The 25,921-nt window shown below is 49.3% G+C and overlaps 2 protein-coding genes and 1 long non-coding RNA gene across 53 annotated transcripts in view; 2 read left to right on the forward strand and 1 right to left on the reverse strand.

Annotated features, from left to right (window-relative positions):
* Nucleotides 1–21,953, reverse strand: part of Pik3cd (phosphatidylinositol-4,5-bisphosphate 3-kinase, catalytic subunit delta) — a 47,900-nt gene extending 25,947 nt beyond the window's left edge. For 18 of the 50 annotated variants that reach the window (XR_015619957.1, XR_015619954.1, XR_015619956.1 and 15 more), the window contains 1 exon segment: nt 21,902–21,953. The gene's annotated coding sequence lies outside the window, so the exon portion shown is untranslated. 50 annotated transcript variants of the gene reach the window in all.
* LOC120103039 (uncharacterized) lies at nt 799–24,647 on the forward strand. Its single transcript, XR_015621341.1, has 6 exons — nt 799–1,043; nt 6,119–6,269; nt 12,612–12,825; nt 13,108–13,259; nt 14,529–14,651; nt 22,039–24,647. It is a non-coding gene; the product is annotated as an uncharacterized LOC120103039 (long non-coding RNA).
* On the forward strand, nt 10,068–19,313 carry LOC148006163 (uncharacterized). 2 transcript variants are annotated; one of them, XM_087551722.1, is made up of 2 exons: nt 10,068–10,978; nt 17,416–19,313. In XM_087551722.1, the coding sequence occupies exon 2, from the start codon at nt 17,908–17,910 to the stop codon at nt 18,817–18,819; it is 912 nt and encodes a 303-aa protein (XP_087407848.1). In that variant the 5' UTR covers nt 10,068–10,978; nt 17,416–17,907; the 3' UTR covers nt 18,820–19,313. The 2 variants fall into 2 exon arrangements, with proteins under 2 accessions (XP_087407848.1, XP_087407847.1); XM_087551721.1 differs by lacking the exon at nt 10,068–10,978 and adding an exon at nt 15,350–17,276 and having other exon boundaries at nt 17,706–19,313.
* Nucleotides 24,648–25,921: the final 1,274 nt, after the last annotated feature.

Raw genomic sequence — 25,921 nt, forward strand, 5'->3', positions numbered from 1 at the left:
TTGTAAGCCAAGCCCAATTTGCTGGGTCAACCTATCTAGCTACCTGTGTCAACCCCACCCCAGTCCACTTTGCCAGCACAGAAGTAAAGCACAGGGTCATTCCCAGACCTGAAGGTGGGATGCACACAGATGGCTCAGGTGGTCGTTTAGAGCTGCTGGTTGGTTTCGTAAAAGCAGAGTTAATTGATCTGAGCCCTGCATAAGTTCGAATCCCATTACGTGGCTTCAAGAAATAAAAGTTCATGCACTTTAGGTCTTCATTTCCCCATGTAGCTCTTTCCAGAGCCAAGGCTAAAGGGAGATTCACCCTTGTTGTGTTAGAGATGAGAAGCTCAGCTGGGAGCGGAGGGGTGTTTCTTCTCCACCTTGGGCACACCTAGAAATAACTTGCTCCCTATGGGAGAACTAATGGATACCCTGCTCCTGGGCACTTGGATGGTGGGGCAATGCGAGCCCCGGCTCCGTTAGACAGAGTGGGAAAGGCGGCTGAAGACACACAAGACACTCCACTAATTACTGCCTTCTCCGTAAGACAAAAGCAAAGCTCTTAGGAGCCCGCTGGAAATAGTGTATACTTATCGACACACATTTCCCAGGGTCTAAGCTGAAGTCCTCCGGCCAGACCAGACCCTGAAAGCTCGCTCAGCAACCCTGTAGCAAGAGCCTGGGCAGGTGGGTGTGGATAAACCCTTCGGTTTAGCAACCGGGAGGGCCACTAGGGCTTCCCAAGAAAACTATCTGAGATCCACCCGAGGATTGGGTCAAGGACTAAAAGAAGAAATAACTCACATGCTGACCAGTGAAAACAGTACGAAGAGAGCAAGAAAAACAGTTGTAGGACAGAGCCAGGGAAACAAGAAGTTAAGTGCAGAAAGAAAGCGCTTTGAAAACGGGAAAGACAAAGCAGAGAGCATGATGGAGCCTGAAGATTGCGTCCTCAGGAATCCAGGACCGGAGATAAGGAGCTAGGAAAAAATGCACCAGGGATTAGTCAGGAAGGACTAAGTCCCACAGCGGAAGACGGATCGGACTTCCAAGCCTGGGTATGTTTTCGGTTAGCCTCTCTTGGTTCAAGGGCAAAGCTAGGGATGGAGCGGGAGCGAGCCGACTGATGGGTAGGGAATCGGGGACAGGGGGAGGGGGTGGACCGGGGAGCGCGCACCGAACTGCTTCGGGTTCCAGTGAAGTAAACAGCTCGTCCTCCTAAGCAAAGCGCGTCCTCCTCGGGAGCCCACTGAGGGTCCGGCATCAAGGGCGGCAGGAGACACACCCAGGATTTCATCCTTAGAGACTCACAAAAAGATGAAACTCAGCACCACCACCCCCCATCACACTCAAACACACACACACATACACACACAGACCAGGGAATCCCAGGCAGGCTCGACCCTGTGTGAGACTCAGCCTCTCAGGCGGGGTGCTGGAAAGCATCCTCTGGATGCTCCTACCTCTCCTAAGCTCCGCCACCCTGGAACCCTGATGAACTCCCACCCTGCCCGCCCAAACCCAGGCGGACAAAGCCCGGTATTAGGCGGGGCAGAGCATCTGGCCAGTTAGGGAAGGCACAAGGACCCCAAAGACTCCCGCACAGGTGGGTTTCGTACCCGGTGTTGGTGGCAGGGGCGGGCTCCGTCTCCCTGGAGACAGTTACCCAGGGGACACGGCGGGAGGGTCCCGAAGTGACCGGAGGGCGCCAGCCTCCGGGCGGCGGAGTGCAGCCGGCAGGGCCTGAGGGCAGGCCCCGCCGCTCGAGGTGGCGGTGAGTGAGCGAGCGAGCATCCGCGGAGGGGCGCGGCTCGGGGCGGGGCTGAACAACGGGCATGAGAGGGCGGCCGGGTGGGGCGAGGCGGGCGCGGTCAGAGGCGGAGCATCCCAGGGATGGGGCGGGAACAGAGGCCGCCTCACCACTTCAGTCTACTAGTATTAATACCCCATCTAGCACAGCACTGCAGGAGGAATAGCCGCGGGGCGGGCACTAGGAGGTGGAGACACCTTAGCCAGGGGTTAAGGCCAGAGTCTTTAGAGTTTTCCCCATCTCCCCATCCTGGAGCCTTAGAGCAGCCGTGTGATTCAGGATGACAAACATAAGCTTCCCGTCCTAGATCTCTTAACGCCAGCGGATATTAGGCACTATTTATAAAGGGAGACCTAGTCGTCTACCCAGTCTCTTGTCTTAGCTTGCTTTGTATTGCTCTGATAAGACACCATGACAAAAAGCAATTTGAGCAGAAGAGGGTTTATTTGGCTTACATATGCCTGGTCACAGTCCATTAAGGGAAACCAAGGCAGAAACTCAAGACAGGAACCTAGAGGCAGGAACTGAAGCAGAAGCCACAGAAAAATGCTCTTACCAGCTTCCTCAGCCTGCTTTCTCAGGACTGCTTGGGACCACCTACCCAAGAGTGTCACCACCCCTACTGAGCTGGGTTCCATCAATCATTAATCTGGAAAGTACCCTCCCCCCCAGACTTGCCTACTGGCAACATGTGAGAAGTATTTTCTCAATTGGAGTTCTTCTTCCCAGATAACTATGAGTTTCATCAAGTTGAGGAGAAAACAACAACAAAAAACATGGATTCAGCCCTGTGGGTTTCCAGGACATCACCTGGAAGGGCAGAACATTCAGATCTGGGTCGGACTTGGAGCTGTTGTCCTCAAGTATCAGGCAGTCCCCAGTCTTGACTCTGGGCTCAGATCTGGCATGCTGGTTGTTCCTAGCAGGTGGTCTGCCCATGGGAGATCCCCACATGGAATTAGAAATAAGTGATTTACCCAGACTTTTACTCAACACATCTAAGTTCCTTACAAAAGCAACGCTGTACTAGGGCTGAGGTTCCACCCAGGAAGCCATACGGCAGGTACTGATTGTTCTCCCTGGAGCAGTGGATGAGGAAACCCAGGGCACCCTCCCATCTACATACGATCTGCACAGCCTTTCTGTTTCGCTTCGCTTTACTACTGGGCTTTTTGTGCCCAGCCTATTTAAAGATTTTTTTTTTAAATATATGTGAATACACTGTCACTCTCTTCAGACACACCAGAAGAGAGCAACAGATCTCATTACAGATGGTTATGAGCCACCGTGTGGTTGCTGGGATTTGAACTCAGGACCTTAGGAAGAGCAGTCAGTGCTCTAACCACTGAGCAATCTCTATAGCCCACCCCCAGCCTTTTTAAAATTATACACACACACACACATATATATTTGAAACAGGAGCTCCCTGTTTGCGATCCTGGCTGGCCTGGAACTCACTATGTTGACTAGGCTAGCCTCGAACTCACAGAAATCTGCTTGCTGCTACCTCCCGAGTTTTGAGATGGTCTCACTCAGGTCACCTAGACTGACCCTGAAATCCTCGCCTCCTCAAGAGCTGGGACTGCAAGCCCAGTTCACACGGCTTTTTGACAGCAGTGCTAGCATGGAACCGGTTTGACTTCGCACTGGCCCCATGAACCACTTCACTTGCTTTGTCTGGTCCTCTTACACTGTTCTTAGATTTAAGCCTTTGGGGAAAGTGGAGCTCAGAGGAGGGAGGGGCTCTAGGCCCACCACCGCCCCAGATGAGGCTAGTTCTCACTGGTTCTCATTGCTGAGAGTCTGAGGAACGTCCCAGAGTTAACAAAGAGGGAAGAAGACAAAAGCTGGCCAGAAGTTCCCAGGAATCGCTAAGCGCAGCATGGGAGGACTAGGCTGCTGAGATGGCCAGGATGTGGGAGGTCCCCAGCCAAGAGTCACAAAGCCCAGGCCAGGAGCTTCCCACGGCCCCCAGCAGCTCTGCCTGGAGCACCCTAGAAGGAGAATTAGGCGGGACAGGATGCAATTCATCTCCAGTACCATGTCTAGATGTCTTTAAAAAAAGATATCAATGGCTGAGCTTCATGGGGCCAACTTAATCCCAGCTCTCGAGCAGGGAGGCAGAGGCAGGTGGATCTCTGTGAGTTCAAGACCAGCCTGGCCTACACAGGGAATTCCAGGACAGTCAGGGCTATACAGTGAAACCTGGTTTCACAAGACAATTCCCCAGGCATATACATATATGTTTGTGTATTAACATGAACAGGGAAGGCACATATTGCCCTAAGGCCTCAAGCATCCAGCTGTGTAAGCCAACCTCTGGATCTTTGGAACCAGGACCACTGGGTGTGGCCAACCCGAAGCCCTAGGGTCCCTGACCCGGGGAGTCTCCCCCTTCCCTTAGAGTCTACAAGCAAATCTGGGAACAGAGCTACCTAAAATCTCCAAGGTATGAAGTCTGGTTCTCCTAGGCCACCCAGATTAAGAAAAGTCATTGCTCTATCTTGAACAAGTAGACAAGGAGGGAGGAAGCCCTCCACCCCCACAGGAGCCAAGTCCTTGCATAGTGTTACCCCTCCCCCCAATTCAGCTCCCCCTACCAAAGCATGGGTCTGAATGGACATCAAGCTCAAAGACAAGATGTTCTTTAACAATGGAAGCCCGTGACTGGTTTGGGGTGTAAACAGCGCACGCAGTCAGGTACTAATTTCTCTTTGAGTCCCAGAGGAAAATATAGGATTTCTTTGAAACGGCAAAACCCACAAAAAAGACGACCTATGTATATCACAGAAATGTGTTCAAACTATGCTGGCAAATACAGGAAAGATAGGAACCATTTTTAAAAAAATTTAAAAAGTCCAGAGAGAAGGCTCAGTGGGTAAAGGTAAAGGCTTGCCTTGCAAGCTGAACAACCTGTGTTTGTCCTGGGGCCCTTCTAATGGTGGAAGGAGAATGACAACTTCACGAAGTGGTCCTGTGACTTCCACACGTGCACAGTGGCACGTGCCCTACTCCCAATGACAATAATACAATAAAGTTAGAAGCCAAACAAAGTCTGGAGAGAAGCCAGGCTTGGAGGTGCATGCTTATAAAACTTAGGATGTAGAAGATATATCCATTGTTAACCTCTGACTCCCACACGTGCACACATACACACACACACACACTCATCTAGGAGTTTCATTACTGTCAAAACTCAAGTGTAAACAGAGAAAATTAGATTTCCTCCCCTCTGTTTGCTCCAAAAGGAGCCAATTCTCTGCAAATATCCTAGCCTAAGAACCGGAAACCAAATACTTCCACTCATGGGAGCCCTTGTTCCACTCAAGAAGTTTATCGGCTCCATCCATCACTCCTCCCCCTCTCGGTCCTGACACTTCCAGGTCACCAAAGTGTGACACAATCTTGCCTCTTGTAGCAGCCTGTCTGAATCCCCACTGCCTTCCCTGCAGGAGTCCTGCAGGCTTCTTCCTACTCAAAGTGGCATCTGCATTCCTAGGTGTGCTCAGATAAGACAAGAGAAGAGACTATTTATGCTTTTAAGCATTGACAACTTGACACTGTGTAGGGTCACCTGAGAAGGGGGAAGGGGTAGATGTGTGTGGTGGACACAGTGTAGGGTCACCTGAGAAGGGGGCAGGGGGTTGATGTGTGTGGTAGATTATCTAGACTGCCCAGCCCACTACGGGTGGCACCATTCCCTAGACAGGTGGTCCTTGAGCTATATTAGAAAACTAGCTAGGCATGAACCTGTGAGAAAGCAAACCAGAGATGGGGAAACAGCAAGTAGCATTTTCCCATGATTCTTACCTTACTTCCTGCTTTGACTTTCCTCAATGAGGAACTATGTGATGACTATTCTTGGTTGTCAACTTGAATACATCTGGAGCTAGAGACATACCTTTAATCTGGGGCACACCTTCTGCTGGAAACCTATATGAACATGGAAGAAGGAAGCTTCTTTGTCTGCTTGCTCTCCCCTTGCTAGACGGTCCATTCTTTCCCAGGTTTTAGATCGGCAGCTCTCTACCTTCCTGACACAGTTCCTTGTTATGCTGACCCCCAACCATAAAATTATTTTTGTCGCTACTTTGTAACTGAAACTTTGCTACTGTTATGAATAGTAATAATGTAAACACTTGTTTCCCAATGGTCTTAGGTGAGCTCTGTGAAAGGATCATTTGGGGGCTGGGGATTTAGCTCAGTGGTAGAGCACTTACCTAGGAAGCGCAAGGCCCCGGGTTCGGTCCCCAGCTCCGGAAAAAAAAGAACCAAAAAAAAAAGAAAGGATCATTTGGTCACACAAAGGGTTGCAACCTACAGGTTGAGATCCACTGAATTAGAGCCTACTTCTTTGGGATTCCAGCATATGCTGAAAACTAGTGAGACATCAGCCTTGTGGACTGAGCAACTACTGGATTGTTGGACTTTCTGTTCACAGCCAACCAACATTGAATTAGCTCGAGTACAGCTGGTAAGTCACTTTAATAAATCATATATCTATATCTATATATACATACATTTATGTGTATATACACACACATACATATATACACATATATACATAAACACATGTGTATATATGTATGTATATGTATGTATATGTATGTATATATACATATAGATGTATAAATAAATGTATTTGTGCATATATGTATATATACATAAATATATTTATATATACATATATATTCATTCTATAAATTCCGTTAATCTGAAGACTAATAGACAGACTAATAGACCTCCTAACGATGCCACTCCCCGGTAACCAAACATTAAAATATATGAGCCCATGGGGGCTATTCTGACTCAAACCACCACAGACTTTACCCTCTAAAATAAAATAAGCCCATTCTTTCCCTAAGTGGCTTTTGGTCATGGCGTCTGTCACAGCAAAGAATGAAAAGCACCACAAGGATAAAGTCGGGGAAGATCAGATGCAGCTACGGTAAAGTGTGTTAAATGTGTTTTAAATTCTAATCAGAGGGCTGGAGAGAGATGGCTAGGAGGTTAAGATGTAGTACCCATATGCATAAAATAAATAAATCTTTAAATTCTAATGGGAAAACAGGAGGGCAGTGAAGATTTATCCATCTTAGTCAGGGTTTTTCTCGCCGCAGCGGAACACCATGACCAGAAGCCAAGTCAGGGAGGAAAGGGCTTGCTCCGCTTACACGTGGAGTCCATCACTGAGGGAAGCCAGGACAGAAACTCAAATGGCACAGGAGCCCAGAAGCAGGAGGGGATGCAGAGGCCATGGAGGGGTGCTGCTTACTGGCTTGCTCCCCGAGACTTGCTCAATCTACTTTCTTTCTTTTCTTTTTTTTTTTTTTTAAGATTTATTAGTTTATTACACTGTACACCATAGCTGTCTTCAGACACACCAGATCCCATTACAGATGGTTGTGAGCCACCATGTGGTTGCTGGGAATTGAAGTCAGGACCTCTGGAGGAGCAGTCAGTGCTCTTAACCACTGAGCCATCTCTCCAGCCCTCAATCTACTTTCTTATAGAACCCAGGACCATCCACAATGGGGTCCCCCATTGATCACTAATTGAGAAAATGCCTTACAGCTGGGTCTCAGGGAGGCCTTTCCCCAGCCAGTACAACTGACCCCTTATCAACCTGACAGACACATCGATATTAAGCTACAACCCCTCCTTCCTTATTCCTCCCGAAGATCTCACATTAAAGACAGAAGTTTAAAGTCCCAGTTTTTTTTTTTTTTTTTACAAATTCAAACACACTAAAATTTCAGTCTCTTTAAAAATGCTCAATCTTGGGGTTGGGGATTTAGTTCAGTGGTAGAGCGCTTGCCTAGGAAGCGCAAGGCCCTGGGTTCGGTCCCCAGCTCCGAAAAAAAGAAAAAAAAATGCTCAATCTTTTAAAATCCAAAGATATATATTTTTAATTCAACCGTATTTCATTCTCTCGACTGTGGGCTCCAGTAAAATATCTTATTTCAAGATGGAAAAAAAAAAAATCAGGGGACAGTCACAATCAAACCAAAGCAAAACCAATCTCCAACCATCCAATGTCGGGGATCTAGTCGCTGTCTCCTGGGCTCGTCCAAAGGACTTGGGTCACTTCTCCAGCTCCCCGCTCTGCAGCACACACAGTTTGCTTTCTAGGTTCTCGGTGGTCATCCCACGGTACTGGCATCTCCTAAACTGCTGGGGTCCCTTGCTGCAACTGGGCTTCGGTTTTACCAACAGCATCTCATAGGGTCTCTTTCCGGGGCCAAGCCTCAATGTCTCTGTAGGACCCCTTCAATCCTTCACGTTCACCTCCCCTGGCCTCTCTCAGTGCCAAGCCTCAGCTGCTCTCCATGACCCCTTCAAGGCTTCAAAACAAGCACCACCTGGTGACTCTTACACTCCAAGCTCCGAGGCCAGCCTGAGGAACAGGCTGCCTCTGGAACAGAGCTTCTGTGTGTTAACTCTCAGGAAACACCTTCCAGAAGCTTTCACCTCACTGATGCTGGTTTCCTCTTAATCACTTAATTTCTCAGCTCCAACTGACCAGCACTGAGTCTCCCAGCAAAGCAAAGGTTTCCTTTACAAGTTCTGGTATCTGGTTAATCAGTGATTCTTCAGCCCCAGACACCCAGAATCACAAATTCTTCACACAAAAGCCTGGTAAGAGTCTTGGCTTCCCTCTGAAACATCACAAGGCAGGCCCCCATCGTCTTCACGGTGACTTTCCTAGCTCAAAATTCCAAAGTCCTCCCACAATCCTCTCCAAAACAACACAGTCAAGTCCGTCATAGCAATACCCCCTCCTGGTAATCTGCTTGTCTTAGGGTTTCTATTGCTGTAATAAAAACCATGACCAAATAAATAAATAAATAAATAAGGGAAGAAAGGGTTTATTCAGCTTACACTTCTACTTTGTAGTCCAGCACTGAAGGAAACCAGGACAGGAACTCACTTACGGCAGGAACTGGAAGCAGGAGCAGATACTGAGGAGTACTGCTGACTGACTTGCTCCCCCTGGCTTGCTCAGCCTGCTTTCTTATAGAACCCAGGACCACCCTGGGATGGACCCACCCACCATGGGCAGGGCCCTTCTCCCCTTGATCACTGACTAAGTAAACGCCCTACAGCTGGATCTCATGGAGGCATTTCCTCAACTGAGGTTGTTTCCTCTCTGATATCTTTAGCTTGTGTCAAGGTGATGCAAAACCAGCCAGTTCCCCCCCCCCAAAGAGACAAGATTTTTATATTTATTCACATGACCTCACTATACTGTTTTGTTTTGTTTAGAAACAGTGTCTTCACTTGTGTTTGCCCCCCAAGCTGTTTTCTTTCTTTTTTTTTTTTTTTGGTTCTCCCCCCCCCCCCCCCGGGGCCCAGGCCTTGCGCTTCCTAGGCAAGCGCTCTACCACTGAGCTAAATCCCCAACCCCCCCAAGCTGGTTTCTAATTTGAGTGTCAGCGAACCAGCTGCAGCAGCTCCCTGAGTAGCTGGGACCAGAGATGCATGCCTGTCCTGTGCTGCTCTGTTCTTGATACTTTTACCTAATTACAAGAGTCTTCTCTCTCCCTCCACTTCACACAGTTTCATTAAGCTTTGAAATCTCACCCTCCGGGTTAACTCAAAAAGTCACTCAACTGTAGTTAAAAAGCCAAGTTAATTAGGACCTGAAGCTTCCTTCTCCTCTGGGGTAAAGTCCCTAAGCTCTGACCACAGGTCTGTCTTAATTGAGGCTCCCAGAGTTTGTGACTCAGGGCACGGAAGTGGGTGGGCAGCCGAGGAAAATGAGGCTTGTGTAGGCGTTGTTCATTCTTTCAAGATTCTACCAAACAAAACAAACAAACAAACAAAAAAGAAACCACTAGTGTTTCCGGCTCTGGAATAGACTTGTCTTTGAAGACACCTGCTAAGCTCTCCTCTGCTCAGTGCTTGGCCCAGGACAGGAGCAGCAGCACACGGTGGGTGACCTTGGACTCGGGAACAGGGATCCATGGCGCACACAGGCAGCTTCTACAAGTATTCACAGGGGAGTCTCAGGTTCCCAGCCCAAGGAACCCTGGGAACCTGAGTTTTGTGTCATCCCTGAGTGGGAAAAAGTGCTCTGTTTGTGGAAAAGGCCGGCTGTGAATTCCTATGGAGGGGAAAGTTAGAGTAATGAGCTGAATGAACAATGTTTCCAGTTCCTTTCCAAAGGGCACCGGGGTTTGTTTCTGGACCTAATTTTCTAGAATCATTTTAGAGATGTGTTGTGGCAACTGCTGGGGTCTTTTTGTTTTGTTTTGTTTGTTTTTTAAATGAGCCTGGCAAAATTTAAGCTAAACTCTGTCACAGAGCTGTCCTTAGAGAGCAGGTGACCTGTGGGACGGCAGGAAGCACCACCCCGCTCACCACCCCCACGCCCTCCCACACACACCCAGCCCCATGTTAAATACCAGTTAGCAGGGAAGTACTGTCATGGATCAGGCCTGTGTTAAAAGCTTGATCCTAGCCTGGTCCACCTCTCCTTCCCCTCCCCCAGACACATGCTGGCTCACAACTGCCTGTTGTCTAGCATCAGGGGATCTAATGCCCTCTCCTGGGCGCCTCTGTGGACACCTCCTTCACACACATGGTGCACATATATACTCCCAAGCTTACATACATGCACATAAAATAAATAAATCTGAAAACTAATAAATAAATAACATAAAACTCAACCACCAAAGCTTCAGTAAGGTCAAGGTGCTGGAACAGTGGGGTGTGGAACCTCACACCCGAATGGGGGTGTCGCACCCCAGGACTGTCCATTCTCAGCCACCTAGAAGCAAACACTTGTGCTGAGCAGATGGACACATCACAATACACAGTGTATCTTCACGGTGCTGTCTCAAGAGCCTGTGGATTGGATAATAGGTATCAAAGACCTCCATTGTGCTGGTTCTGCTATGACAGCAGGCGAGCACAGCCTACGAGGCGGTGGTATCACATAGGCTGGCTCTGTAGTGTTGGGAATCCTGGATGAGATGTGTGGATCAATGTCTATATGCAGGTGAGCCGTCATGTGCTATTTCCTGTGTGAGAGAGCACAGTTTTATGTAGTCCCTACCTGGGGGGTCAGGCCGACACCTCTCTTTATTTTGTACTTTTTCTTCCTTATTTGTACGTTCCAAATTTTTATAAGTAACTTGAATTAAAAATATATACTATAGGGGTTGGGGATTTAGCTCAGTGGTAGAGCGCTTGCCTAGGAAGCGCAAGGCCCTGGGTTCGGTCCCCAGTTCCAAAAAAAAGAACCAAAAAAAAAAAAATATATATATATATATATACTATACATGTGCAATGTCACGGATGGCTCTATAAATATTACACATGTAATATAAATATAATAGTGTATTTATTATATAAAATGTAATAATATAATATTAAATAAAATTTAAATATATTTAATAGTAAATATGTTTATTATATATACTATGTGCACACACACACACACATATATATAAAATCTAATATGCACTACAGAACACATCAGTCCATAACTCTTAGAAGACGTGACCACCTCCATATCCTTGCAGTATTTAGTATCTTTTAAAACTTCTTTCTTTAAAAATAAGATTTATTTATTATATATAAGCACATTGTCGCTGTCTTCAGACACACCTGAAGAGGGCATCAGATCCCCATTACAGATGGTTGTGAGCCACCATGTGGTTGCTGGGAATTAAACTCAGGACCTCTGGAAGAGCAGTCAGTGCTCTTAACCGCTGAGCCATCTCTCCAGCCCCAAGAAATATTCTTTATAGTAAAATAAACATACAAGCATCGCGGAAGAGAATGTAAAATTAATGTCAGTTTTAAAATAGGGCCTGAAGCTTCAAAGCAAGGTCACGGTGGGGGCGGGTCGATGTCACGGACCCTGGTTATACAGAACATCTCCTCTGGCCAGAGGAGTGGCTGGGAAAGTTGGAGAAGATTGGTTCATCTGGGTCAAGGTTACTTCCAGCTGCTCAACCTTTTCCCAGCTCTTTCCCACAAGCCTCGTGCCCGGGGATCCCGCGCGCGCGGCCGCTTGTGAAGTAGTCCGCCCATGTGTTAGAGCTACAGACAGACATCGTCTGGGGCACACTATCGAGTTGCAAAAGGCTGACGCTCACACCACACCGTGCGAGCTTCAGCCATAACGTGTGGCACGCACGCCTGTTGTTCATGCACCATTCCTTGCCACAGCGTGGGCCCCTAAAGATTCAGACTTCAAGTGGCAGAAAATGTAGAGTTTTTCGTGGGGCCGTAAGCTGTGCGAGGTTCAATCATATCTGACCATCAGAACCAACCAGTGAAACTCCGTGAGGCCCAGTTTTTCAGACGAAACCTTGTCGGCTCACACACTCATGGAGTTCACATAACATGTTAAGTATCTAAGTTTGTGAACCACCTGCCTCTTGCTAGGTAACCTAGGTTAGCATCGAACTCCCGATCCTCTTGCCTCAGCCTCTTGAGTGCCAGGATTACAGGCGTAGGCCGCTATGCCCAGTCTACCTGTCTAACTCTTTTTTGGATTGCATTTACCTATGTATATGTTTGTGGGTACAGACATGAGAATGCCACCGACCGGGTGGGTGGAAGTCAGAGGACAACTTATGGGAAACCATCCTCTCTTCCCACCATGCATTGCTAGGGAACAAATCAGGCCATGAGACTCGGCAGCGAGCATCCCTACCCACTGAGCCATCTCACCAGCTCTCGTTCTTTCTCACACATTTTCGATGCTAAGGATCAACTCAAGCCCAGGACCTCAGGCACACTAGTCAATTGCCCTGTCCCACTGAGCTAAATTGCTAGCCTTCATCTGTTTAATTCCGAGGCCCTTGCTCTGAACACTACTATCAAGGAGCTGTTTCCATCTGCTGTCGCCGAGCACTGCCCACCAGACACCGAGCACTGCCCACCAGACACCGAGCACAGCCCACCAGACACCGGAAAACCTTGGGTGTCTCAGACAATGGCCACGCGTTAGATGTGCCTCACTTAGCTGAACAAAAACTTCAAACCACATTTGACTGGTTTCCAAATGACAGGTGAGTCACCTCATTCGAATACCTGTCCGGGCACACCACAGGGAGAAAAGTTCCCAAAGGATGATTCACCCCTGACGCGGGAGCCCCCAGAAGCAGAGGCACGCGCTATCCTTTTGTCGACTCGGAAAGTAAAGGATATTTACCTCTTTGGAATTGTTTTTAGATGGAGAAGTAGGTGGGGAAAGCAGGGGGTTTTGGTGGGATTCCCCTCAGAAGAAATTTTCCATGAAGCAGACTAGGTGAGAACAAGGTCCTAGTTATATATTCTTCCTTCATCAGCAGCTGCGGGTCAGTCTCAAAGAGGAACGCCTGCGCATGCGTTCCGCGCTACTCCCTGCCCACTTGAGGCTGCCTGGGACCCACTGGAGGTGAAATCAGGGGCCTCTTCATTCTAGAAGGCTTCAGTGGGCTGGAGAGACAGAGATGGCTCACGAGTACGTATTGCTTTTTTTTTTTTTTTTTCAGAGCTGGGGACCGAACCCAGGGCCTTGCGCTTCCTAGGCAAGCGCTCTACCACTGAGCTAAATCCCCAACCCCACATACTGCTTTTGTAGAGGAACCGAGTTCAGTTCCCGGGAACCGTGTCAGGCAGCTCACGGCTGTCTTGGAGCTCCACCTCTGATCTGATGCCTCTGGCCTTTGAGGGCACACACCCACTCATCCACCCACGCACACCCACTTCTAAAAGGAGCGAGCTTTTAAAAAGTAAAATACCGAGCTTTAGGAGAGCTAGGGGTGTAGTTCGGTAGTAGACAGCTTGCCTAGAATGTGCAAAGCCCTGAGGTCTGTCCCTAGCAATGAAAACAGAAACAAAACAACAACAACAACAACAAAAAAGTGTATATGGAGTGGAGCAGGTGTCCTTCAGGAACTGGCACCATGGGCAAAAGGCCGGGCTGGTGCCCAAGCCCTAGGTTCCGGTTTCTGAAGTCTCTGGGTCATTCCTAGGCCTACTTCAGTTTATCTGCTTTGAGACAGAGTTTCCTGTAACCTAAGTCAGCCTCAAACCGGCTATGTAGGCAAGGGTGACCTTGAAATTCTGATCCTCCTGTACCCATCCCCCGAGACCTGGCATTGTAGGAGTGCACCACTGGGACGGGCTTATGCGGTGGTGGGAACAAACAAACACAGGCACGAGAAGCAAACACTACCTCTTAACATCCCAGCCCTGACCTGGGCTTCTCAAACCGCACAATGGGGTGCATGCTCGCAAACAGTAGAACAGTTCCCAAGATGAATTCTGCTCCTGACAAGAACCATTCATAACCCTTATTTGTACTTTCCACACCACAGAGGCTGCAAGACCACAGGGGACCCAGGCTCAATCAGCCCAGGGTCCATCAAAACTATCTACTCTGGAAGGCACACATGGCCCTGCCGCAGGCTTGTTTAATGCCCCAGAACCACCACCACCCAAATCCAGCCAGAGAGCCAAGGATTAACCAAGAGGACAGTCCATTCGGACAGAAAGGCTTTGCTGGCCCGCCCTCTAAGATCACCGACCCCCCCACTTGGCAGCTGATGATGCCTCTGTGGAAGTCACTCTCCCTTTGGCTTAGGGGGTCTATCATTTCTCCTTGTTAGAGCGAGATGAATCTTGAGAGCAAAATGGCAACTTGGGACAAATGATAATTGGGAACAGCTGACACTGTGTCCCTGGCACTATTAACCTAATTTGTCTCACATAATCTGCCTTGGAACAGAGCCCATCAACTCTGTTTTACAGAGTTTAGAGAACGCCTGAGGAGTCAAGCAACCTATCAGAGGCCACTCAGCCAGGAAGCAGAGAGAAGAAGGTTGCAATGTGAACTCGGCCACTCCAGAAGGCAAGCTACTTAAACTCGCTAGCAAAGAACTTCATCGTAAATGATTACCCTTGAGAGGGTTAGCAAGACCTGTCTCTCGGTGATATTCAGTGATGGAGAGAGGGTCTTGGAGCTGTGGTATATCGGCCTCGCTTCTAGAGACAGACACATTGTCTCTGACATAGTCATTCCAGAGTATGAGGAAGGCCATGTGCCTGAAAACTTCAGTCACAGATTTAGGGATAGGGACTGTGACGTGGGCGGGCAGGTCTGGAAGCAACATAAGGGTCCCTCCCTGAAGGTTGCATCAGAGCCTATGGCACCCCGGCTTTAGAGATGTATGCTGCACCAAGGACCACTAGGGTAGGAAGTAACATGGAAAACTGTTAGGTTACAACTCGTAAAAAGTCAATTACAGGGGATTAGGAAGACAGCTCAGTGGGCACAAGTGCTCACTGTGCAAACACGAGCCCCTGAGTGTGAATTCCCAGCATCCATAGAAAAGCCGGCCATGGTCAAGACAGCCCATAAGTCTGATGTTGGTGGGGAGAGAGATAAATGGATCCCAGGAGCTCAATGGCCGGCAAGTCTAGAGAAAAGCCCAGGTTCATCTAGGGACCCTGTCCTTTTCCTTTCTTTTCTTTTCTTTTCTTTTCTTTTTTCTTTCTTTCTTTCTTTCTTTCTTCCTTCCTTCCTTTCTTTCTTTATTTTTTTTTTTTGAGACAGGGTTTCTATGTGCTGTCTTGGCACTCCCTCCGAAGACTAGGCTGGCCTCAAACTCACAGAGATCCTCCTGCCTCTGTCTCCCTAGTGCTGGGATTAAGGTCATGTGTCACCACTGCCTGGCTGAGACTCTGTTTTAAGGGAATAAGGGAGAAAGAATGGTAGACAGCCTGTCTTCTGGCCTCTACATGTGTGCACCTAAATACACACACACACACACACACACACACACACACACACACCCCACATGCCTCGCTGGGCATGGTGAGTGAAGCCTGTCATCAAGGAGATCAGGAGTTTAAGGCCATCCTCGGCTATGTAGTGAATTTGAAGCCAACCTTAGCTCCCTGAGACCCTGTCTAAAAGATGAGGCCATATTATTGTATATTACTGGATTACATGAGGTACCTAGAGTTGTCAAGGTCTTAAAGACAAGAGAGCAGTTATCAGGGGCTAAAGTGGGGAAGGGGGAGTCCATGCTTGGGGTAAAGGGGGCTCTCCTAGCTCCTTTTCAGATATCATCTGCCTTGCTGTGTCTGGCTCCTTTACCCAGTCATGAAATTCTAAAAACTGATATTGCTTCTGAGGCTCAGAAAGGTTAGGCAGTTAGCCCAAGGTCACTCAGCTTGGAAGAAAAAGGACTGGAAAGATGGCTCAGTGGTTAACAGCACATCCTGCTCTTGGAGGGAACCGGTTAGGTCTCAGCTTCTATGCAGGGCGGCTCACCCTACCTTAACTCTAGCTCTAAATGGGGTATGATGCCAGCACTGCCCACACATATACATACAAATAACTAAAAAGCAACAGGAAGAATTTTTTCGTCATTTTTGTTTTTTGACACAGACCCTGGCTGTCCTCAAAACCTCCTATGTAGCCTTAGGCTGGCTTTGAACTCGGAGACTCACCTGCCTCTGCCTCCTGCGTGCTAAAAGTAAGGTATGTGCCACCATGCCCAGCAAAATTATTGTTTAAGAGCAGCCGACGCTAAAACTCAGTCCTGGGCTGAGGACTGCTACTCAATGAGGGAGCTCGACTCCCAGGAAAAGCCTGGATTCCACACTCTGTGGAGCCACCCTGCCCTCCCCTGCGTGGTGACTGCTTCATCCTCTCCCCTATGCAGACACCGTCTCTTCCTCGTCTCAACAACAGGGAATGTTTTCCCTTCCCTGTTAAGAACACACTGCTCCAGCCTCCACAACAAGGAAAAACAATTTCCCATGTAGAGCCAAGGGAACAGAGTGGCCCGGCAGAGCCCCTGGAGACGCCCTCATCCATCACACTCCCTCTTGATTCTGCATTTTAGCTTCAGTAATGGGGGCTCCCCAAATCCCTTCAAACACCACAAGCCACATCTCATTGAATCTGCCAGGCAAATTACAGTTCCCAAGGAGGACATGGGGATTCAGCAGCAGAGAGGGGCGACGGTCACCACCTCTGGCCACAGAGAAGGCACCAACCTGAGACAGAGAGGGGTACAGGAAAGAGAGGGAGGGAAGTGTACACAAGGGCTCCCATCCCCTCCCTGGGAGTCTCACACATGCCTCTCAGAAGAACTGACTAGAAAGCTGATGCTAGTCACAAAGCCAAGGAAGAGGAAGCAGAAAGGATACTTGGGACAGCATCGATCACTGGGAACTGAAACACCAGTCTAGGGTCACCCTGCAGAAGAGGCAGGGCAGGGCATGAGTAAGAAGATAACACCAGCGTCTTCCTTGGAAAACGTATACAGATTCCTCCCTTTGCTCTGGTGAGCCGGCCAGTGGCTCTCAGGGGTGTCTCTGCCCTCGAATCTCGACATTGATTGAAAAAAAAGTTCGTGTTTATGTACATGTGTGCATGTGTGTACAGGCTGGACAAAGACCTCGGTACTGTCCCTCAGGAACACCGTCTGTTATTTATTTATTTTTGGTTTCAGGAGACAGGGTTTCTCTGTGTAGCCTTGGATGTCCTGGAACACACTTTATAGACCAGGCTGGGCTTGAATGCACAGAGATCCACCTGCCTCTGCCTCCAGGATACTGGGATTAAAAGTGTGCACCATGGGGTTGGGGATTTAGCTCAGTGGTAGAGCGCTTGCCTAGGAAGCGCAAGGCCCTGGGTTCGGTCCCCAGCTCCGAAAAAAAGAACCAAAAAAAAAAAAAAAGTGTGCACCACCACCGCCTGGTAAGACAGGGTATTATTACTTAATATTTTTAATATTTTTGCTGGGGGGAAATGGTGCACACCTTTCATCCCAGCACTTGGAAGGCAGAGGCTGGTGGACCTCAAAGTTGGAGGCCAGCCAGCCTGGTCTACAGGGCAAGTTCCAGGACAACCAGGGCTACACAGAGAAACCCTGTCTTAAAAAACAAGAAACAATACCTAGGAAGCGCAAGGCCCTGGGTTCGGTCCCCAGCTCCGGAAAAAAAGAACCAAAAAAAACGCAAAAAACAAGAAACAAACAACAACCAAAAAGAGAAAGAAAGAAAGAAAGAAAGAAAGAAAGAAAGGAAGGAAGGGAAAAAGAAAGAAAGAAAAAGAAATGAAAAACATGATTTTTTAAAAATTTACATGGATGTGTCTGAGTGTATATGCCTTGAGTACAGGAGCTGTGGAAGCCAGAAGGGGTGTTGGCTCCTCTGGAGGGGGAGTTACAGGCTGCTGTGAGCTGTCCCAGGTGGGTGCTGGAAACCAAACTGGCTCTCTAGAAGAGCAGAAAGTGCCGTGCTTCCCTGACTCAGCTTTCCAGCCCATCATCATCATCATCGTCACTGTCATCACCACCATCATCACCACCACCACCACCATCATCACCACCACCACCATCATCATCACCACCACCACCATCATCATCACCACCACCACCATCATCATCACCACCACCACCACCATCATCATCACCACCACCATCATCATCATCACCACCACCATCATCATCATCACCACCACCACCACCATCATCACCATCATCATCATCATCATCACCACCACCACCATCATCACCACCATCATCATCATCATCATCATCATCACCATCATCACCATCATCATCATCATCATCATCACCACCACCACCACCATCATCACCACCATCATCATCATCACCACCATCATCATCACCACCACCACCATCATCATCACCACCACCATCATCATCATCACCACCACCATCATCATCACCACCACCACCATCATCACCACCACCACCATCATCATCATCATCATCATCACCACCACCATCATCATCATCATCACCACCATCATCATCATCACCACCACCATCATCATCATCATCACCATCATCAGTGCACAGTGTGGGACATGCCACAGCACACACATGGAAGTCAGAATACAACTCTGTGGAGACAGTTTCCTCCTTCTACCTTTATCTGGGTTCTGGGTCATCATACTTGCATCTTTGGGCAGCAAGCACCTTCTCCTACCGAGCCATCTTGCCAGCCCAAGACGGGGTTTCTCTTCGGCCTAGAGCTCACCAATTAGGCTTGGCCTTGGCCTGCTGGTCAGTGAGTCCCTGCAATCTGCTTCCTGTCTTTGTATTCCCGCTGTTGGGACTGTTACCCAGCAAGCTTGGTTTTCATGGATGTTTCTAAACATGGGCTCTTTGGCTAGTACTCAGGTAAAGCATGTTTCACCAACCCGGCTCCCCAGCCCTTGAGAAAGTCATACATAAGTTAATGGATGACTTTATGACTAATGACTTTAATTAGTTAAATGGCTTTCACTAACGAAGTTCAAAATGACTCCCTCCCGCACCGGTTCCTCCAAGAGACACAGCAAGCCACACAGACAGGAGGAGATGACCATTATAAGGACAGAGGCATATGAGTAAGGAGGGCCTCTTGGAGCTACTGACAGCTAGGAGAGGCAAGGTTTACCCTAAGGTCCTGGAGGGGACATGGACCTGCTGAGGCTCTGACTTCAAACTTCTGGTTCCTGAATAGAAATCTGTTGTTTTAAGGCACAAAACTGATGCTCCTTTGTTACAGTGAGAACCAACCCAGCATCCCGATAGGACCTGAAACCCCAAGCAAAGGGCTCTCCTTTTGGGTCTCTCTCCCTCTGCTCTCTACTCTCCTCCAGTTCTCTACAAATGGAATTAATTTTCCCTCAGGAGAGGCGCTCCTGGTTGGAGCTGGCCGCATCCATCTGGCTGACCAGCAGCTCAGAGCCAACACACCCAGGACAGGAAACAGCATCCTTCCAAAGCACCCTTCTCCAGCAGCAGCCTGACCCTCACCCATCCTCAAAGCCTTGAGGCTTTGTGTGCATATTCAACCGGAAGGGGAGCTTTCTTAGCTCCCAGGGACGGCCCTGGCCCTGGGGGAGAGCAGAGCAAGCTGTATTTTGGTGCACCCCACAGAAAGTCACACACAGTGTTTGGGTGCCAAGAGAGATTGGGGAGGTTCCCGGTTGATGTTTTTTTTCCACCTTGAAACTGGCCGTGGTTCTGAGATGATGGCTGGGGAATTCCACCAGCCTCTTCAACGACCATTCATTCAGTTTGATCGTTGAACAGCAGGAGCAAGCAGAGACTTGCAACGTCCGCCGATTCCAGATAAGCTGGTGTTTTTCTCACTGCCCAAACAAGCCAGGCTCCTGCTGTCCTGCAGGCTGGCGGCTAGTCATTCATTACTTCGACACGTGCCCTATTCAGGGTTCTCCTTGCCCATCCTCCAGGGGCACTTGCCTTCCGGACCAGCCCTACTATCAGACCTCTTGGGAAGCACGGGTTCCCTGGGGACTCACTTTCTTAAGGTCCCGTCTTAATCAAACATTTGCTGGGGCGCTGGACCCACAGAGGCGAACTGGGGAACTGCTCCAAACAAAAAATAATTTTGAAAAGAGCGGTCAAAGGGGGAATTGCTTCATCCATTGTACATTCACTTCCCTCTCCTACCGTGCAGTTAAAGAAAAACACAGCGAAGCAGGAAGCCACCTCTCACCATCCGCGACCACTCTGGCTCCTCTATTTGTGGATCCCTGTCCCTCCCGTGCCCATCCCCGGAAGCCTGTGCTTTCCCTACCTGCCTTGTCCTTAGCATTGTCTCTAGTCCTGGTGGGACCTTAGTGAGCATCAGTTCAACCCAGCTGAGCCAGAGAAGGGATGGAGCCCACAGCAGATGTGTACGTACACCCGGCAAGTTTGTCCCTGTGGGAGAATTAAACAGCCAAGAACGAGCACGGTCGAACCTCTGGTGTCAGGGATGAGAACTGGGATTATGATTTTACTTCTTCCCACGTCCCTTTGGAGCAGATAGTGAACCACTCCTGACCAAGGAACACCTCTCTCTCTCTCTCTCTCTCTCTCTCTCTCTCTCTCTCTCTCCCTCTCTCCCTCTCTCCCTCTCTCCCTCTCTCCCTCTCTCCCTCTCTCCCTCTCTCCCTCCCTCCCTCATCCCACATATATTGAATACTGTGTCCCAAGTCTCAGAGTCTCAGAGGGCATTTGGGGGCGGGCTTCTTCAAGTCTGCTGCAGAAGCCCCACTGACTGGTGAGGCTGCAAGCTGACAGGACCCTGCTCCTGGCAGAGACAGCTCAGAAGACCCCAGATTCCATCCGCAAACTGAAAGGGGGGGTGTTAAGGGAACTAGACGAGGCCCCACCCAGTATGTGAGCACTTCACACCCTGACATCGCAAAGCCCATTCCCAGCCTCCACTCCAATTCCAGAGTACCCGTGTCCTCCTCTGCCATTAGTCCCGTCCTGGGTTCTGGAGCCATGAAAGTGAACGGCCACCTTAGTAATAACCCCATCCCGGGGCCCACAAAAGGTCATGCTGGTCTCTCTATCTCTTAAGGATGAGGTGCAGAGGAGGAAGTATAAATAAGAACAGGAAACTAAATTTTTTAAAAAAAGGGCCCCATTCAGGCTGATTTACCGGCAAGAGTATTTTTTAAAAGAAAGGTCCGGAAATGCAAAGCTGGAGGCGGTTTTGCCGCCGTAACCCCAGCTCAGCCGCAGATCTGTAGTGATCTAGCCCTCCCTCGCCTGGGTCCAAAACTCTGCGGCAAGCAGCACAGGCAGGGGGGGGGGGGGGAGGGCCCAGAAACGTCAGTGTCTGCCCCTAGCCAGTCCTGACCCTCCGTGAAGAGGCTAGGAGGACCGCAGGGCCAGGCAGGGTGCAGAGGATCTTGTCGCTCCCCTGTCCCAGCGCCTGGACTGGCAAACCCTGCTGGAGCTCAGCCTCACCGCACTGTCCAGATGCCTAGAACACAACACGGACCTCACTGCCCGGCGGGAGAGCCCCTGTCCGGAGATCAGGGCGCACAGAGACAGGTGTAGGGGAGATGCTGGTACAGGGGGATGCGGGCACAGAGGACGTGCAGAACCCCAAGGTAGCTCAGGCCCAGGTCCCCGCAGACTGGCTCCAGAGGGATCCACTGTCCACTTGCCAGACACCAGGAGGCCCCCAAATTCAAGGCGCACTGGCTGTGCGTGCTGGGAGCGAGTGGGAGAGCTGCCCCGCGCTCCCGGAACCCCCTTCCCACCTTCTAACTCAGTCTTCTTCCCACCTCTGCCATGAATGAATCCCATAGAGAGCACTTACCGGTCCAGCGGCTGCGCCCGCGGAGCTGGCAGCCCCGAGGCAAGGAGCGAGTGAGCTAGAGGCGGGGCGAGCAGTGGGACAGGGCCGCCTACTGACAGTCCGCACACTCCACTTCCCACTTTGTTTCCTTTCTACAGATAACAGGAAAAACAACTGGTCCCCTACGCCTCTCCAGCCCCGCCCCAAGCCCAGCGGGCCCTGCAAAGAGTAGCGCCGCAGGTGCCTCTTGAACCCCACAGAAGCTCGCACTGTTCAAAAACAAAGTCTTCTCTTGATGCAAAGCCCATGGCCAAATAAAGGTCCGGAGAGCCCTAGGCACCGCCACAGTCACTCAGAAAACAACAACAAAGCAAAAACAAAACCTAGACCGTCTGGGAGTACGACAGGAGGGGTGGCTGCAGTCCTGAGCGCTCTAGCAGCCAATTCAGAGGAGTGACAGAGGCAGTCCCCAAGTCTCAAAGGTCCTTTAAGAACATCAGCTAGGGGGTTGGGGATTTAGCTCAGTGGTAGAGCGCTTGCCTGGCAAGCGCAAGGCCCTGGGTTCGGTCCCCAGCTCCGGAAAAAAAAAAAAAAAAGAAAGAAAGAAAAAAGAAAAAAAGAACATCAGCTAGGCATGGTTGCCCTTGCTTTGAATCTCAGCACTTGGGCAGAGGCACATGGGTCTCTGTTTAAAGCCAACCTGGTGTAGCAGTGGAGTTCCAGGACAGCTAGGGCTAAAGAGACCCCATCTTGAAAATAAAAAACATCCAGTGTTTGGCTGGGTGTAGTGAAGCATATCTTTAATCCCAGCACTAGGGAGACAGAGAGCCAAGCAGAGTTCAGGGCATCCTGTTCTACACAGTGGTTTCCAGTCCAGCAGGTGAGCCTGACCCTGCCGCCTGTCTCCAATAAACAAACAAATCCCGTTGACAGTCAGGCTTCTCTGTAATTACCAGGGCTCCCTACTTTTAGGATCACCTGGGGAAGGCGAAGCTCGCTTAATGATCCTTTTCAACTCTGGCCGGGAACTAAAGCACCTTTAAAAACAAACAAACAAAAAAATTTTTAAAGATAAGGTCTTACTATGTATCCCTGCCAGACCTTGAGCTCACTACATAGACCAGGCTGGCCTCAAACTCAGAGATCCACCTGTGTCTAGCTTTCAAATGATGTGTTTAAAGGCCAGAGCCACCATGCCCACAGAAAACTCTTGCTATAATTACTTTGGTGGCCTTCAACATGCTTAAGAACAGCTCTACCAGGAAGCAAGTCCCACTCCCATGACATAGTTACTATTGTTCCTATGAACAAATAGGACTGACCTGAGTCCTACTTGGGAACAGGCTTTTTCTAGAGTCTTCTAGAAAGGTCCCACAGATACAGTGCGATATGGTTGGAGACTGGCAGGTCCTTGCTCCCAGCCTCTTTGAGACTGAAGGGTCAGGATCAGGATCATCAGAAATTACTCCATTTCTGTCTGGGAAGGAAAGAGGATTTGCTGCAAGTTACTGTATGGGCGGGGGATGTCTCAGAGGGAGGCTGCAGGCTCCAGGCATAACTGGAGACTCTGAGGGGTTGAGTGGAAAGGCAGGTACCATTCAGGCGACTGTTAGATCTATTCTGAGACGTCCTCCTCACTAGGACATCCAAGCTCACAGCCTGACTTCCACTCTATGGGATCTGATGATGGCAGAGGTTTCCACTCCAGCCAAGGAGAACCCCGGCAAAGCGAAGGGGAAAGAAAGTCGCAGGGAATGTGCTGGTTGAGACCACACACTGTGCCAACACCAGTCCTGAGGCTGCTTTTGGAGAGGCTGCGATTTAAACACTGCTCCTGATAGAGCTCTTCATGAGACAGTCAGATGAGGAATACATTTGCTACTTCCAAAATGCCTTCCTGGGAGCTGGGGATGTGGCTCCGTCGGTGGAGGGCTTGCCTAGCATGCACAAAGTCCTGGGTTCGATCCCAGCACCGTAAACTGAACACTGTGGCAGATGCCTGGCGTCCTAGCACTCAGGAAGTGGAGACAGGAGGATCGGAAGTACAAAGTCACCCCTCAGCTGTACAGCAAGCTCAAGGCCAGCGTGGGCTGCGTGACAACCCGTGTCTTAGGGTTACTACTGCTGTCATAAACCACCACGACCAAAGGGTTTTAATTCGGTTTACACTTCCACATCACTGTTCATCACCGTGGGAAGCCTAAACAGAAACTTAAAACAGGACAGGAATCCGGAGGCAGACAAGTGATGCCAAGGACTTGGAGAGGCGCTGCTTATTATCTTGCACAACCTCTTTGATCTCCCAGTCTTCAGTGGTCACTGAGGCTGCCCCTTCCACCAATGGCCTCTCTTGGCTTCCCACAGAGCTGAGCCTCAACTGCTCCCCACAATCCCTAGTAGCACCTGGGTGACTCTCACATGACCAAGTTTGACTGCCAGCACAAGGTATAACCATGGCTGCCTCTAAACCACAGCTTCTCTGTGCTCTCAGGAAACACTTCCCAGAAAATTCCATCTCCACAATGCTGGTCTCTTCTCAATCACGCTAATTTCCTGGTTTCAGCTGACCAGTAGCATTTGTCACAGTAGCACAAAGGTTTCACTTCAGCGGTGTCAGTTTCTTGTTAACCACAGCTAGCTCTTCGCCCCCAGTTACGCAGAAGGACGGAATCTTAGTTTAAAAAAAAAACAAGGGGTTGGGGATTTAGCTCAGTGGTAGAGCGCTTGCCTAGGAAGCGCAAGGCCCTGGGTTCGGTCCCCAGCTCCGAAAAAAAGAACCAAAAAAACAAAACAAAATAAAACAAAAAACCAAACAACCCCGATAGAGTCTTTAAACTTTCGTCTGAAATTCCACAAGCCAGGCCTCCCATCGATTGCACTGGCCCCAAAATTCTCACTCTCCAAGCTCCCACAGAGCTCTTAGTGGAAATTTTGTAGCCCAAAGTCCTTCCACAATCTTCCCCCAAACATGGTCAGGTCTGTCAACAGCACCACCCCACTATCCCGGTACCAACTAATCTTAGTCAGGGTCACTGTTGCTGTGATAAAACGTCCATCGTGACCAAAGCGACCCGAAGGGGAAAGGGTTAATTCGGCTTACACTTCCACATCACTGTGCATCATAGGAAGTCGGGGCAGAAACTCAAACAGGGCAGGTGCTGATGCAGAGACCCCAGAAGGATGTTGCTCATTGGTTTGCCCAGTCTGCTTTCTTAGAGAAGCCAGAACCACCAGCTCAAGATAGGCCACACCCACAGTGGGCTGGGCCCTCCCACATCGATCACTAATTAAGAAAGTGCTCCACAGGCTTGCCTAGAGTCAGCTCTTTTTTTTTTTTTTTTAAAGATTTATTTTATTTATATGAGTACACTGTAGCTGTCTTCAGACACACCAGAAGAGGGCATCGGATCCCATTACAGATGGTTGTGAGCCACCATGTGGTTGCTGGGAATTGAACTCAGGACCTCTGGAAGAGCAGTCAGTGCTCTTAACCACTGAGCCATCTCTCCAGCCCCATAGAGTCAGCTCTTATAAAGGCATTTTTCTCAACTGAGGCTCCCTCCTCTCTGGTGACACTAGCTTGTGTCGAGTTGACATAGTAAAACTAGCCCGGACACCTTGTCTCAAACAAACAAACAAAACCGACTGGGAAGTGGAGTGGATGAAATTATTTGTTACCAACCCTGAAGATCTGAGTTCAATCCCCCAAACTCTCATGGTGGAAAGAGAGAACTGACTCCTCAAAGCTGTTCTCTGAACTTCAAGTTTATATCATCATCATCATCACCACCACCACTACCACCACCATCACCATCACCACCACCACTACCATCACCATCATCACCATCATCATCACCACCACCATCTCTCTCACACATGTATAAACTCACACACATGTACAAACAAACACACTAGAACCTTTTAAAATGGGTACCAGTGAGTGACAATGATCTAAACTATGCCTTTACTACGCAAGATGCTGCCATGGGCCAGCCTGTGTGCTTTTTCGTGGTCCTCTTTGATGCCCGCAGAAGCCCAGGA

Source organism: Rattus norvegicus, chromosome 5, assembly GCF_021556685.1.
Source record: "Rattus norvegicus strain SHRSP/BbbUtx chromosome 5, alternate assembly SHRSP_T2T, whole genome shotgun sequence".
NCBI lineage: Eukaryota > Metazoa > Chordata > Mammalia > Rodentia > Muridae > Rattus > Rattus norvegicus.